Below are 13811 nucleotides of genomic sequence, written 5' to 3'. Positions count from 1 at the left end.
GCGATTTCAAGCAGTCCATCAGCTGCAACAACGGGTTACGGCTGAAAGAATTCAATATTACCACTGATGGCGTCGTCTTTTCGTGCGTCAAGAGGTTCAAGTGTGGTAGTTGGGGCTGTTTTAAATGGAACATTCTGCATCACCAAAACTATTCGAAGCCTCTTTGTCTCCTGTCACTTCCAAACGTGGGCAGTAATATATAATACCACCAGCGACGTTTGTGGATGTATGCAGTGGCGTTAGTAACTTCTATTATGCTGAGAAATAACCACAAATATATCTGATACGACTCTGACTGTATTATGAAATATCTTTCGTCGTCTTAGCAGTCTGCAGAATGTTCTAACCTGTCCATCAAGACTTTTATGAACGTCTTCAATTATATAGAAGACATCATTATTTCTTAGGCACAGAATGCCTTCATTATTGACAAACTCTTTCCAGACGTTTCTTTGGTTGTTTGGTGCTTATAATGAGTTAAATCGTCATTTGTTTTAACGACTCTTTACACTTTACCGACTATAAGATTAAAATTTCGATTCTCGGCCCAAGCTTTCTTATTGTCTAGCGGGCCGCCGTGGATAATTTACTGAAAGTTTATGGCAGTTCAGTATTAAACCTCGACCCGACACAGTAATACTTCTAGATGTCTTCCGCTAAACACTTCATGTCTCTATCAACTCATCACCGACTAATATTGAACATCAGATGAACCACGCCATATATATAAAAAACAATACCTTCGTTCTAATATATAAGAGTAATCTGATAAGAACAGCTTCAATAAACTGCATAACATTGTAAAAAATTGTATTTCGAGTTTTAAATTTACCAATCTAATTTATACCTGAGGACGGTTAAATATAACCGAAACATGTCGTAAGAGACGTTCCAATTTGTAAATCGATCATTCGATGCGGAACGTGAAATGATATTTTAAATATTTTATATTTTATTATCTTATTAAAATTGTGATTTGACGTAAAATATTAAAATATTGAAAATTCTAGGCAAACAGATTCAAACCAAAATCTGTTTTATCATTCTTACTACATATACACTTAAACTATGCAAATATCACACGGTAAGTATTTCATTACCATGGAGAATGATACAATATTAGAAACATATGAGCGGGCAGCAGATTAGAAACCCGCGGTGTAATTTCATTCTGAGTTGAATTCATCCTATCTATAATGTAGGGTGGCGACTTTGTCTACAATGAGATATAACTTTAAATTCCGAGCGCCAAGTCGCCATCGCGTCTAAAATTTTCACGACAACACCCAATTCTTTTAATATTATTCCGATAGTTCTGTATATATGCATGTTTTTAAAACTTTTTGATGTCATCTGTAAAAACAATGGATATTTTATTTCGTAACATGACAAAAATATTATTTCCATCTCTGATATATAAATCAGAAATATATCTAAACTTTCAGGTTTTGGGGCTCGCTCCTAAATTTGCAAGATACATACACATTCACGCACGAGCGCACACACAGACACAAGCATGAACGCACAAACTGACAACAGCTTGCGGGCAACCGCTTGAAAAAAAAATTCTAATCTGTCCCCAGAAGTAAGAAAGGCTTACAATATTAGTAGAAGGCAAAACTTTCAGAATATTTAAATATTCATTCACGTTCGTAGTTACGGTAAGACGACCATACTCATCTAGCTCGTATTAGAATGTGGTTCAACCTTAGTTTCGTAGCAATGCAGAATATTAACTAAGAATATCAAGGATGATGATGAAACGCCCTAAACGTTTTCAGATACCGTCCTCCAAATTGCTCCAGTGGTACCATCAATGGCGGTACCTTTTATGAATAATAAATTAAGATACATAACATTAACATGTAAGTTCTCAAACACTATTCTAGTCACTCCTTTTTCATATTAATTTCCATCTTATACTGTACTATTTATGGCATTGGTTGCACTTCAGTGCCTGCGGATTCTAAATCACTTCCAAGGATAACTTCATTTTATTTTAGATATACGATTGTACTGGGATGGTAAGTTCAAGAAGGCAACGTTTCAGGTCGTGTTAGGTAATCAGACTGCTCATGGGGCATCGTAATGTCGGCAATAAGTACAAAGCCAGTTAGACAGGGCAGTAACCAACTGCTTGATTTTTCATAGCTCTCATATCTGTATGTTTTACAACCAACTTCATAGAATGGAGCCCAGCTTGAGAAGTTAATAGTCCTTCACCTAGTTTAGAAATACCCCGAATTTTATGGAATCCAAATGTTCAATACCGTATTCACAAAATCCCGCCACCCTCAGCCATATAAATCAAAGCCACACCCTCATATCGTATCACTTTAAGATGCGTTTTAATAATATTCTACCATTTACACATATGTCTCCAAGATGATCTTGTCCCTTACTTACAAACCAAAACAATTCATTTAATCTATTCTTGTGAATGACTAGAACCAAACAAGGCCAATTACAAAATTATGTATGACTGTGTTTCAGCACGATTCTTACTTCAACATAGATTATCTATATGACAGACACTGATTCTGTTACCATTCCTACAACATGAAGGCCGTACCGACTTGGAAGATTAAATTAACAGCTCCATCACAATGCAGCTTGTTCCACGGGTGATACGTGTGTGAAAAATAATCACTCGTTACCGTAAAAAAATGGTAAATGAAAAAACCCAGAATGATCACAAAAAATAATTTTATATGACGAAAACACTGCAAACAGATAAGTAAAAATATTTATGGTTACAAATTTTAACACATTCTAAATTTTATACAAAACAGCTGTAGTGTCTTACTTTGTTACGTGGATGTAGCGTGAACGTACGTATGATCCAGGAAAAAAATGGGGTTCGAGTTGGCACGTCAGTACTAATATCCCTTGAAAGTGAAAATATCTAAGGAAATTTTTCTGGGTATAATCGCTGATTTTATAAAATAAACTTAGAAATAGCATCACATTTCAAAAACAAAGCAGATACAAATTCGGAAACCTAAAATGCACCATGACAATGCCTACACTTATCTGTAATCGTTTGTAGAAATTACTCAGTATGACAAAAAAGGTTAACAAATGTCACTGCCTGGCATTGAACACAAAAACAATCTATATTCACTAATGTAATCGGTCATATGATCAGGAAGAAAACACCTCACCATCTCATAGGTCGGTTCCATAAAACTGTCTGTGTCGTACATTCTACATATGGAGAGTCAGTGATAAGGTACAAGACTCATTACGGACTCCGGTACATCTTCATTCAGAACAAAACACGCCGGAAAAAAATTTGATACTGAACATAGTTACACACAAGTAATTAGAATTATGCATGTACCCTGTATTTCATTATTCAATCGTCAATTTATTATATTTAAACTGCTGTTCGTAACATGAACGAAGTTGAGCCATAATTAAGACGCTGAATCTACTATACTGGGTTACCTTAGTGTACAGATATAACGTGTCGAATACCGGAGTCGAATGCCCCTGAATTTAAGCTAGTGCCTTTCGTCATATTTTTCCAGGCCAACAGGAACAGTTCCAAACAGGATATGACACTTTCAACAGCAATTCATAATTCGCCCACATTCATTGCCAACATTCTTGCAGCAACACTGCAGAATTGCTACAATTTGCCTCCATATGCAGCGTGGTCAAAGGCGTGAGTATTGGCCGCTCGAACAGCCAGATCGTAGGTTCGAATCCCATTAGAAGCGTCTGCTGTGTTGTCCTGTGTAGGTAGAGAGGCTTTGCGACGGGCTGATCTCCCCCCAATCCAAGAGTCCTACCAAATGTGGTAAAAAAAGAAAGGGTTCAAAAATCTGGTTGAAAAATTTTCCACGATCAAGGTTCAGGGTGGGCTATATATAACAGAGGTCCGCACGGGCCTACGCCTGGGCCTCTGACCAACCCGGCTTTCTCGGGCCATTTTCTATTTCAGAAAGAAAAAGTTTACAGCTGTTCTCACTCTATGCTCGTGATCCAGTAGGTCTCTGGAAAACAAAACCCACAATCTTGATTTTCTCGGGGATCTTCGTAGCTGCCCCTCCCAGAAATAGTTCGAGATAACATCTTACAAAGTTGCCATCCAGTATCTTAGTACCGCTCCTCAAACGCCAAAATAACCCCAGAAGTTCTTAAAGCGTAGTCAAACAATTCATTCAAGGATTACTGGCATTTAAGTATTCTAAGAAAAATATTATTGATATGACAGTCAGGACAGATTCTAAATATATCAGAACGTCGGTACCAGAAGCAGGCTTCAAGCTTCCGTCATCAGAGAATTAGCAGAAGGAACGCTTCAGATAAGAGACTGGCCGGGCACAAGAAACAGTCTGGACGTTTCGGCAAAGACAACATACACCGGTCGGCCATGCCGTAGCCAGCAACTTCATCGTCACAGACATCCTGGTTCATACTTGTGGTGTAAGGGTAAAAATGCTTACGCCCACAAGAAACATTCCAAAGTGTCATCACATATTTCCTTTCTAGCACGGGTATAAGGAACTGGTAATTCTGTGCTTTATTTTTAAATGTCGTCGATATTACGAAGGGAAATCGGCATGTAATTTTCGTAGTAGCAACCTTAAACAATCGTCCCCAAATCTAATAACTAACGACTGCTTAATAATGTAGTGAAACGAAACAAGAGGGAAGGTGTAATGAAAAAGGAAACTTCAGGCAGATTTGTTGAAACAGTAGAACGGCGTTTAATAAGATTTCCTTCAGTTCAATCCCCAACACGGAATATTACGAAATGCATATTAAAAGTATGAAACCGTAAATGGAACCAGCCATTTAAGACGTACAGAGCACGGTAACATCAACGCGTACTTTAACAAATTGTTATACGGAACTGGATCAACGTCGCTAAGACAAAAGCGAGTGGCGGGGTTCTGTGAACACGGTGGCGAAACTAACGATTTCACACAACATGGGGAATTTCTTGAACAGATGGGCGACTATAAACTTCTCAAGAAGGACTCTGAGAAAGTTACTTTAGACGCGCAAATGGTAACCATGGCTACATAATTGTGTAATATAGCTCATATCATTTTTGCATTCACCTACTTTAAACTTGTTATAAATAAATATAATTTAGTGGACAATGCCACAAAGTTACTACTTCGTCTTGATACAGACAAAAAGATACGTGTTAATTATAACGACAGGCGATTAATAAAGAACATGCCCTGCAGACCAAATGTTAGACATTCGCAGTCTAATCATTTCAAGTCTGAACAGACTTGCTTTTAATTAGTCAAGGTAAAAAAGCTGTTCTTGACATGTCCCAACGTTTTTCCATCAACACTTACAAGTGCCTTACAATGTTCTCTACTTAGTAACAAAAATATTTCTTAAACAGCCAGTTCCTCAGATCAATAAATTCCTTACAACGAGTAACGAGTACTTTCACTTCCAGAATTTAAATTAATACATGCATCTTGTTTCTCACACTTTCTCTAATTGATATTTTATGAAAATCTGTTTTTGCTCTGTCAGTATATTAACCGACTAGTGAACGGATGACCACATTTCGATGTCCTTCACTGTAAAATTCAGATCCGCTCTGCGGCTCACCAACCTCCTGTACTTAAATTCTCTTATGTCCAAATACACTACACAGGAGCTGGGACCGAAAAATCTCATACTTAAGTCGAATCCCCTATGAGCGGAACAATTTCACCCAAAATAAATAATAACAAACACGTAAAAACTGCACTGCAACAAAAAATGACAATCGATGATTATATAGATGACAGATGCGGTAAAAAAACATTCATCTGTAAATCCAACACGTCAGAATCTTCTACCGTCCTGTCTCCAACTCAAAAACGCAAAGACCAGAATATAAAAGACTAAAAAAAACTACAGTATTGACTGATGTTTTGGGAGACAAAGCGGGAAGCGTGTAGACTGGATTCATGTGCCTAGGGATATGCACTGGTGACGGGCTTTTGTAAACATGGTACTGAACATTTTGGTTCCTTAGAAGACACAAATTTCTTGATTAGCGCTGGGCGTACCGTCAGCTTCTCAACAAATACTCTTATCCACGGAGTTAATTAGTTAGCAGTATGTTTACAATAATTAAAACTACATAAAGTATCACTGGTGTTAGAAAATCTGAAAGTTTATTAGCCTCGGAATGCACGACAGCCAGTTGACGCAACGACTCCCATTTCCCCCGAAATTCAATTTTAACAGCTTCCTCGCCTATAATCCCTTACTTTCAAGTAGCTTCTCTCCATTACGTTTCACTGCCAAATTCTGGATGCATTTCTTACAAAGTAGACGAAAATTAAGTCACTACATAACGCATATCACACGCCTTTCCCCTGTCAATTTGCCATGTCGGCCCAGATTGCAACAGGATATAATAAAGGTTTAGACTCTCCACTGTGAAAGTTACATCAAAGAACTTCTTAAACAGCAATGTTAGAGCCACTCGGATATACAAGACTGACCTCGCATCAAACAACATAGAACTTTTAAATACGACGCAATAATATACAGTAGATTCCGGTTAATTGGGCCAAATCTCAAAGAACAAACCTTTTTAACTCTTTACTTGGAACTTTGCAAAATCGGGGCAGCCGCTTAATTGGACCAAAGTGTTCTAGTCCCGAGGTGTCTCAATTAACCGAATTCACTGTATTCAATAAATATTCTAATTCCATCAGTGTGTACAAATCTATCGCAAAGACGTACATTCTCGCAAATTATTTTATTTAATCTCGTTAAATATTTATATGACACAAAAGACGAAAGTCCTAATAACGTAATTTACATTTGTACGATGAACGGTTTTTGAGAAAAATGATTAAGTTCGAGCAGACTTTAATTCTATGAACCAACATCAAATTCGCCCTAAAACTTTCAGTTTACACAAATAATGCCAATTTTCACCGAAATTCGGCGACCAGTTTCGGAGACGAAAACTGCTTACGGATGGCTGAACAGATAAACCGATTTCATAAAATGGTGAAAATTTGCTAAAAAAACAAAGTACGTGTACAGTCTAGCCATTATGTATCACGACACAACAAACTGCATGTTGAAAACGTTCAAATGTCAGTACATGAAGACTAAACCATGAACATAGCTAAACCAGAAACCAATTAAAACTACCACGAGGCTGACACAAAAATCCCTAAAGAAACAGAAAATATATACAAAACAGAAGGCTCTTTCATGTATTTATACCGCATATCCGACAAGTAGGGCGTAGCATGAAGCTTTCAAGTAGAAGAAAACTAATTTTAACTCCCTCACGTCTGTCTCTCCTTGATAGTTTAAACACATGTTACGAGCAGGACACTGGCCCACTTCCAGATGATGTAGAAACGTTATATAAAAAACGCTTAGCCAGCCAAAAAACACGGCGCCGCCAAAACTGGCGTTTAAAGAGCCAACAAAGATTATGGGCATTACAAACTTAGATTATTCTTCAACTATTTCAGATTGAGAAATCATGAATAAAGAAAAGCACTAGTAACTGTCGCATTAAATTACCCAAAATTTCGTTGAAACAAAATATTACACAGTGTCTTAAATATACTTGGATACTGTGCCTGAGCACTGCGGGTCCCAACTTTTCGTTGCCTTGATCTATAGACTTTTTGGTAGGACTCCTTGGACGAGGGATCGGCCCGTCGCAAGGCCTGTACCTGTACACAGGACAGCACAGAAAAATGCGGAGAAACATCCATGGCTTGAGTGGGATTCGAACCTACGGTCCCAGCGACCAAGGCCCACGCCTCAGACCGCGCGGCCACTGCGGACCCCAGTCTTAAATATACAAATATATATCATTAAGTAGGCCTATTTATTACATGCAGCCAGAGTCTTTTAGTTAAAGAATTCATAAGATGGCTGCCTTCTGGGTTGTTGTGCCGTGTAGTCTGGTAGAAGTTTGCAGACGTTTCAAAGGTAATTTTCAAAGGTGAACTGACCAGACTATACGGCAGACAGCCATCTTCATACTCGCTGAATTGAAAACCTGTAATCTAGCTCAAAGAAGTGAAGTCAGCTGGTTGCTTGGATACCTAGTGGCTACACTTTCTTTTGTATAAACAGCACAAATTCTGACGGCTGAAGTAAGCTAACTCTTGGCTGTCAAGATATGGCTCTGGCTGTTTGGTCCATGTTGGATTTATGGTGGACAAGGTGGCATGAAGACAGCAAGTAAATGATTTGCTCCTTGAATTCATTCTGGAACCGTTTTAACCTTTACAAAAAACCTTCTACGCTATACAGTGTTCCAAATACATGTATACACACATTCAATTAATAAAATAAATACATTTCAACAAAAGAAACCATTACATACGTCAGTATTGGCACTGAGTGAATTAGTGAATCAAGTGTAGGCGTTCTAAAATAACCGCCATTAGCTTCGTCGAACAGACGAAGCTATGAGCAACAGACAAGCAGTAAACATCTTTTTGGGACACGCTTTATATAGTATTCTTATGGAAGAATTATTGAAGTTTAAAACATAATTCTTCTGTGATGTTTTATACTATAACAAATTCCGCGAACATTTTCTGATTTCGGCTTTCACGGCACTTCACTTTTAACACGAATTCTGCTTGTTGGTGAAGGAATCATGAATTATATTTATGGTGTATTTAACAACGGTGTCAGCAGTTGATACAACACAGTACATAAATCATAAATAATACAACAGAAAGGATATTGAAGTGGCAGCAGAGCAATTTTAGGCCCTTTCATAGCATTCATCTGGAAGGGAGGGCTAAGGGAAAACCACGAAAAAACCTGCCTGGACAGACGATCTTTGGGTCATGATTTGAACCCAGGACCTCCCAAGCACGAATAATAAATTCTAACCACTATGCCGTAGTAATAGTTGGCATCATGTAGACGTTTCAGAGATCATGTCTCCAACTTCAGGTAATAATCGCTTCAGGTTTAACATGCAAATACTAAGGTACTCCTGAACATAGGCAATACAGCCTACACAATGACGTCACACATAAGGAGGATCCTCACGTCTTCACTGTGGCGGTCTGGTTCACGTTTCAAACTGTGACGTCAACAGTACAAAAAGCACAATGCTGTTTCACTTTCCAGTATTTTTACTATTCTTCATAATAAACGAAATTAAAAGCTGTGTCAAATATCTCACTAATGGCTGATCTTGTTATTGAAAATAAATAATATGTAAACATGTCTGCATTAATATGCTTAATTTAGCATCACACCAAGAACTATTGTCATGTATTTGTCTTGCAAGCCATGAATGAGTTCAGAACAATGGGTGAATTTCGTCAAGAGATCTGGCAAAAGTTAAGCACCCCGTCCACAAATAGTCTCATCAACTTCAAAAAAAATAAATATGCATCAAACTCAACGATCATAAATGACTGCTAAAATCCAGTTACAATCTCATTTTGAAAAAAATATAGCACAGCATAAGTCTTTGTTTCTTGCCAGTTTCGTTCACCAGGCATTTTAAGCCTATACCATCTTATGCTAAATCTGATAGTTGCTCAGCTGGCCAAAATTTCCCAGTTGCTATGAAATCCAACACTTCGCAACTAAAACATCAATGGTTCTTCTGTTTCTTGCAATTTTGTTTCCAAAAAGAGATATTTATAAGCTACATAAATGTAACAAATTTACTACATGGTACAGATCTGACAAAATAATATCAGTAAGACGTGATTAAATCCATATCGTACAAGCCTGCTCTGGATGGAAACAGTTTTCAGATAGAAAACATAGCTGCTAATATACCGAATAATGTAACAAAACACTACACAGGGCCTTGTCTTCAACAAACATGTGAGGGATAAGAAACGCATAAAATATTTCACCAGAAAATGAGATGGAAACATCACTTGGGTGAGCTATATATAGATGGCAAAATATTAAAATCATTTTTAAAGAAATGTTGCTTTCCTGAGAATATGGCTCAGAAAAGGTCTTGTAAACATCATAATAAAACTTTGCATGAAATAAAAAGTGGAGAATTTCTGTAACAAGCTGTGCAACTACTAGATTCTCAAGAAGGCCTCTGATCAACTGCATTAAACACACAGAAGAAACAATTGCGATATGAAAGAACTCAAATTAATTCAACATTTGAAATCACAGGAAACTGTTCCCCACCCCTCATCAAAACTTCTTAAGGAAGAATGAGAAACACACGCACCTCTACACACTGCTACTGAACAGATATCAAGGAATGTAATGAGAGAAGTGATACAAACCTTCAACTTTTCCCATGGCAAGAATTGTGATGGTTTTGATGGCAGGCACTGCCCAGGCTGCCAGGTGAAAATACTGTGAATTTGCTTCAATGGCCTCATGACCCCACTTGAGTCCAGCAGCCAAAAACCATGTAAGTGTCAACACCACCCACCATATAGACGATGCCATGCTGAAGAAGTACAGTATCATGAAGAGGATTGTGCACCACTGGTGTTTTGTTCCTTGTGTGATTGTTGATACCATCTGCAAGTGCGGTAAATCTAGCGGGGCTGGGAACGGATCACGACATGCTATTGAATCACCAGCACCAAATCCCACCACATATGCTAGTGCTACCATGAGATAGCACACAGACAGAAATATGATGGGTCGTTCTGGATATCGAAAACGGTCTGTATCTATGAGAAATGTTAAGACTGTGAAGAGGCAAGAGGCAGCACACAACACGGACCAAACTCCAACCCATACACGTGCGAAATGTCTCTCGTCGTCACTGAAAAACATTCCGTGACAAGGTGCACCGCAATTCTTCTCCACTTTGTCACCCACTTTCAAGGAATAATCCATATCCTTAGGCACCTTGAAATGCACTGGACATACAAAACCGTAGTCTCTAGCTCCATCTGGGATCTTTGGAAATTTCGATTCGTAACTTGGTTGAAAAGGGTAATTATCTCCATGAGCAATTGGCCCTCCCGTGCGACTTCCACCTCCTGGCACATTTGTACTTGCAGTATTGTTTTCTCCAACACATATATCTATGCCAGTCTCTGGAAACTTTGCACAGTCTAGTTCTTCTGGCCACTGGAATCCAAAATTGTTCATAAGTTCCTCGCAACCATGTCGGGCTGATACACAAAGTGACCTACAAGGAGGAATTGCTTTATCTAGTATTGTGCACACAGGTGCATATATCGAACACAAAAAAAACTGAAGATCTGGGCTACATTTAACTTTTACTAAAGGAAAATACTGATGCACTTCCAGTCCAGCATCTTCTTGTTTCTGATGATTAAGAAGGTTGGGCATGATAGTCTCATTGTATTGTATGTCCATACAAAATGGGATTGTTATAGGTTCACAACGATTATGATGAGGGAGACTGTCCCGTTCGGTGACGCGTGATGTAATACCGCTACTTCGTTGGGATGCCGAAACTACGGCCACTGACCAACTCCACAGCATCCACACACAACACCAACTACCACGGACACTCATGGTCATGGTAACTTCACAACAAGCTTACCGATATTTGAAACACCGCCATAACACTTTACAAATGTCAAAGTTATTTCACTCATACTTCACTTTTCCTTCATCATTAAAATAAATTTCCTTGTAACAACTTTATTTTACAGTATTATCATTCATAACATCGTAACAAAACACAAAGTCCTACAGCATACGAGCCTCAAATACAACCACAGCACCTTCACCACAACCGTCCCCTATCGCTCTGTAACCAAAACAAGACGGAAAGAAACATGGCTGACATGAAGTCTCCATCGGTGAACAGTGTCGGCAACATAACATGTTTAATTTGCGCTAAACAGGTCTGTTATAGTCATAAGGTGAGAATTGAACTACATTTAGTCTGAAAAGTGAAATTATGTTTCGGTTATGAAATAAGCACTGAACAACCAATGTAGTTGCTATATGCCGTAAATTTCTGTTAGTAACAAATACACATACCAAGTTGATCGCTAATGTCATAGTTAAAACTTTCCGTACTAGATGGCATATGCTTTCAAATCATTTGGCCATCTAGTCACCGTCATACAAGCCAAGAATACATTGGTTTGAATAAGCCGCCTAGTTAACGTGTTATTAAACTATTTATTTTTCTTCAGGGCTGTAGTGAAACTAGGGGTCGTGGCACTTCTTTTAAGGGAAGGTGGTCAGCCTTGTCCCCACAATATTTTATTACAGAACATTTTCTAAAGTACAAAATCTTCATTACGAAATGTGCCACACAGGTAGTTAACGGGTTTTCCTTACGTATAATTCCTTTCATAGCACTATACTGATAAACAGTGTTCTTACAATTTGTTTGCAAAAGCCCAATTTCTTCAAAATTTTCAATTTAAAAAATATTTAATAACTTGATGGTTTTGTGTGTTAAGCAACTTAAAAAATTGTAGCTTCACAAACAGTATGGTTAATGGTATAATTTCACTTCTATTGCATGTAGTTTCTGGTAAAAATGGACCTATGTCTATAAAAACCAAGTTGTGGGATTATATAAAAAATGTATAAAAACTTATGTTTACAAGTATGTTGCTATGAAAAGAAGTCAGTAGATACAGAATGTCCATTACTATATGTGTACCAAATCTTATTACTGTAGTTTAGAAAATTGTACCTTAGTATGACAAAATTAAAACTGTACAGTTAGGACTTCCTCTTACAGTTTGCATGTTCAAACATAAATTGACTAATTTCTATTAGCCTACTTTCTACAATGGAAAAGGTGCTTACAAGGACCAATGTCACCTCCCAAAAGTATGATTGCTGTGTAGCACCTGACCTGGATGAGTTTGCTTCTGGTTTTAACTTTTAGGCACGTCTGGCCAAACGGACACCAGCACAGCCATCCCACTAAATAATAAAATATGAAGTGTGGCCCTCTAGAAACATACAAAAAGTATGTAACAAACTAAAACAGAACTTGTGGGTTGCTTAATTTCAGGTCTGTGTGAGGCATGTTTAAAAATGAGCATTCCATGAGCTATTTATCATTAAATTCTGCATTTAGAAGAGTAAAGCTAACAAGAGAGCTAATTTGAAGTACCCCATGATTCATGCTCAATCTGGAAATGGGTGGCAGACTCCAGTGACACCTCATTTTAATAAAATCATCCTACATATTAGAGCCCCAATGTACTTTTTTCAATGGAACATAATTACAAAGGACCAAATACTGTTTGATTGCACAAACTAAGTTCTTGATAATCTCTGCTAATCACAAATATGCGATCTGATCAGTGTCATGACAAAAAACTGTATTCCCTCATACTTTCAACATACTTCCAAAAACAAACCTTCTGTACAGTGATTCAACTATGAAACATTAAAAGGAGTAACATAAACAGAGTACAGAGCCATAGTACAGATAGGCATGCTATTCTTCCCCAGAACAAAGAATGGTACTGTATGGGTAATATCAAACCAGAGAATATCATGACAAGTTTTACAGTTGACCATAAATTGCACCTCATGGCTCAGAACACTTTGCATGAAGAAGAAAAAACATAACAGTACACATAAACCAAAATAAACTAAATGTATATATATATATATATATATCTCTGTAGTAGAAAACAGCTAGGTTAGCTCATTAATTATAGTGATTATGTTATGAACTACATGACCAGGGCTTGATTCTCAAGAGGCGACAATTTTTCTCTTTGACATCCAGACCAACTCTGGGGTGCCACCCATCTTCATGTGCAATGAGTAAAACTGGGTTCATTCTCCAGGAGAAAAGGGTGTAAAACTAACCACTCACCTCCATCTGGTGCTAAAATTAAGAACACACAGAGCTATACAGCCACTCCCTGGCA

The 13811-nt window shown here is 37.8% G+C and overlaps 1 protein-coding gene across 1 annotated transcript in view; it reads right to left on the bottom strand.

Annotated features, from left to right (window-relative positions):
- The window catches only part of fz (frizzled class receptor), a 90263-nt gene extending 78528 nt beyond the window's left edge, over positions 1-11735 (bottom strand). The window contains exon 1 of the mRNA XM_022084317.2: positions 10248-11735. Coding sequence (XP_021940009.1) covers positions 10248-11472 — 1225 coding nt within the window. The 5' untranslated portion in view covers positions 11473-11735. The remainder of the gene's footprint in view (positions 1-10247) is intronic.
- Between the last annotated feature and the right edge of the window lie 2076 nt (positions 11736-13811).

This window comes from Zootermopsis nevadensis, unplaced genomic scaffold (assembly GCF_977971745.1).
Source record: "Zootermopsis nevadensis isolate Lab colony 2312 unplaced genomic scaffold, Znev_1.0 Znev_ptg000021l, whole genome shotgun sequence".
Lineage (NCBI taxonomy): Eukaryota > Metazoa > Arthropoda > Insecta > Blattodea > Termopsidae > Zootermopsis > Zootermopsis nevadensis.
This window is presented reverse-complemented; position numbering and strand designations above follow the sequence as displayed.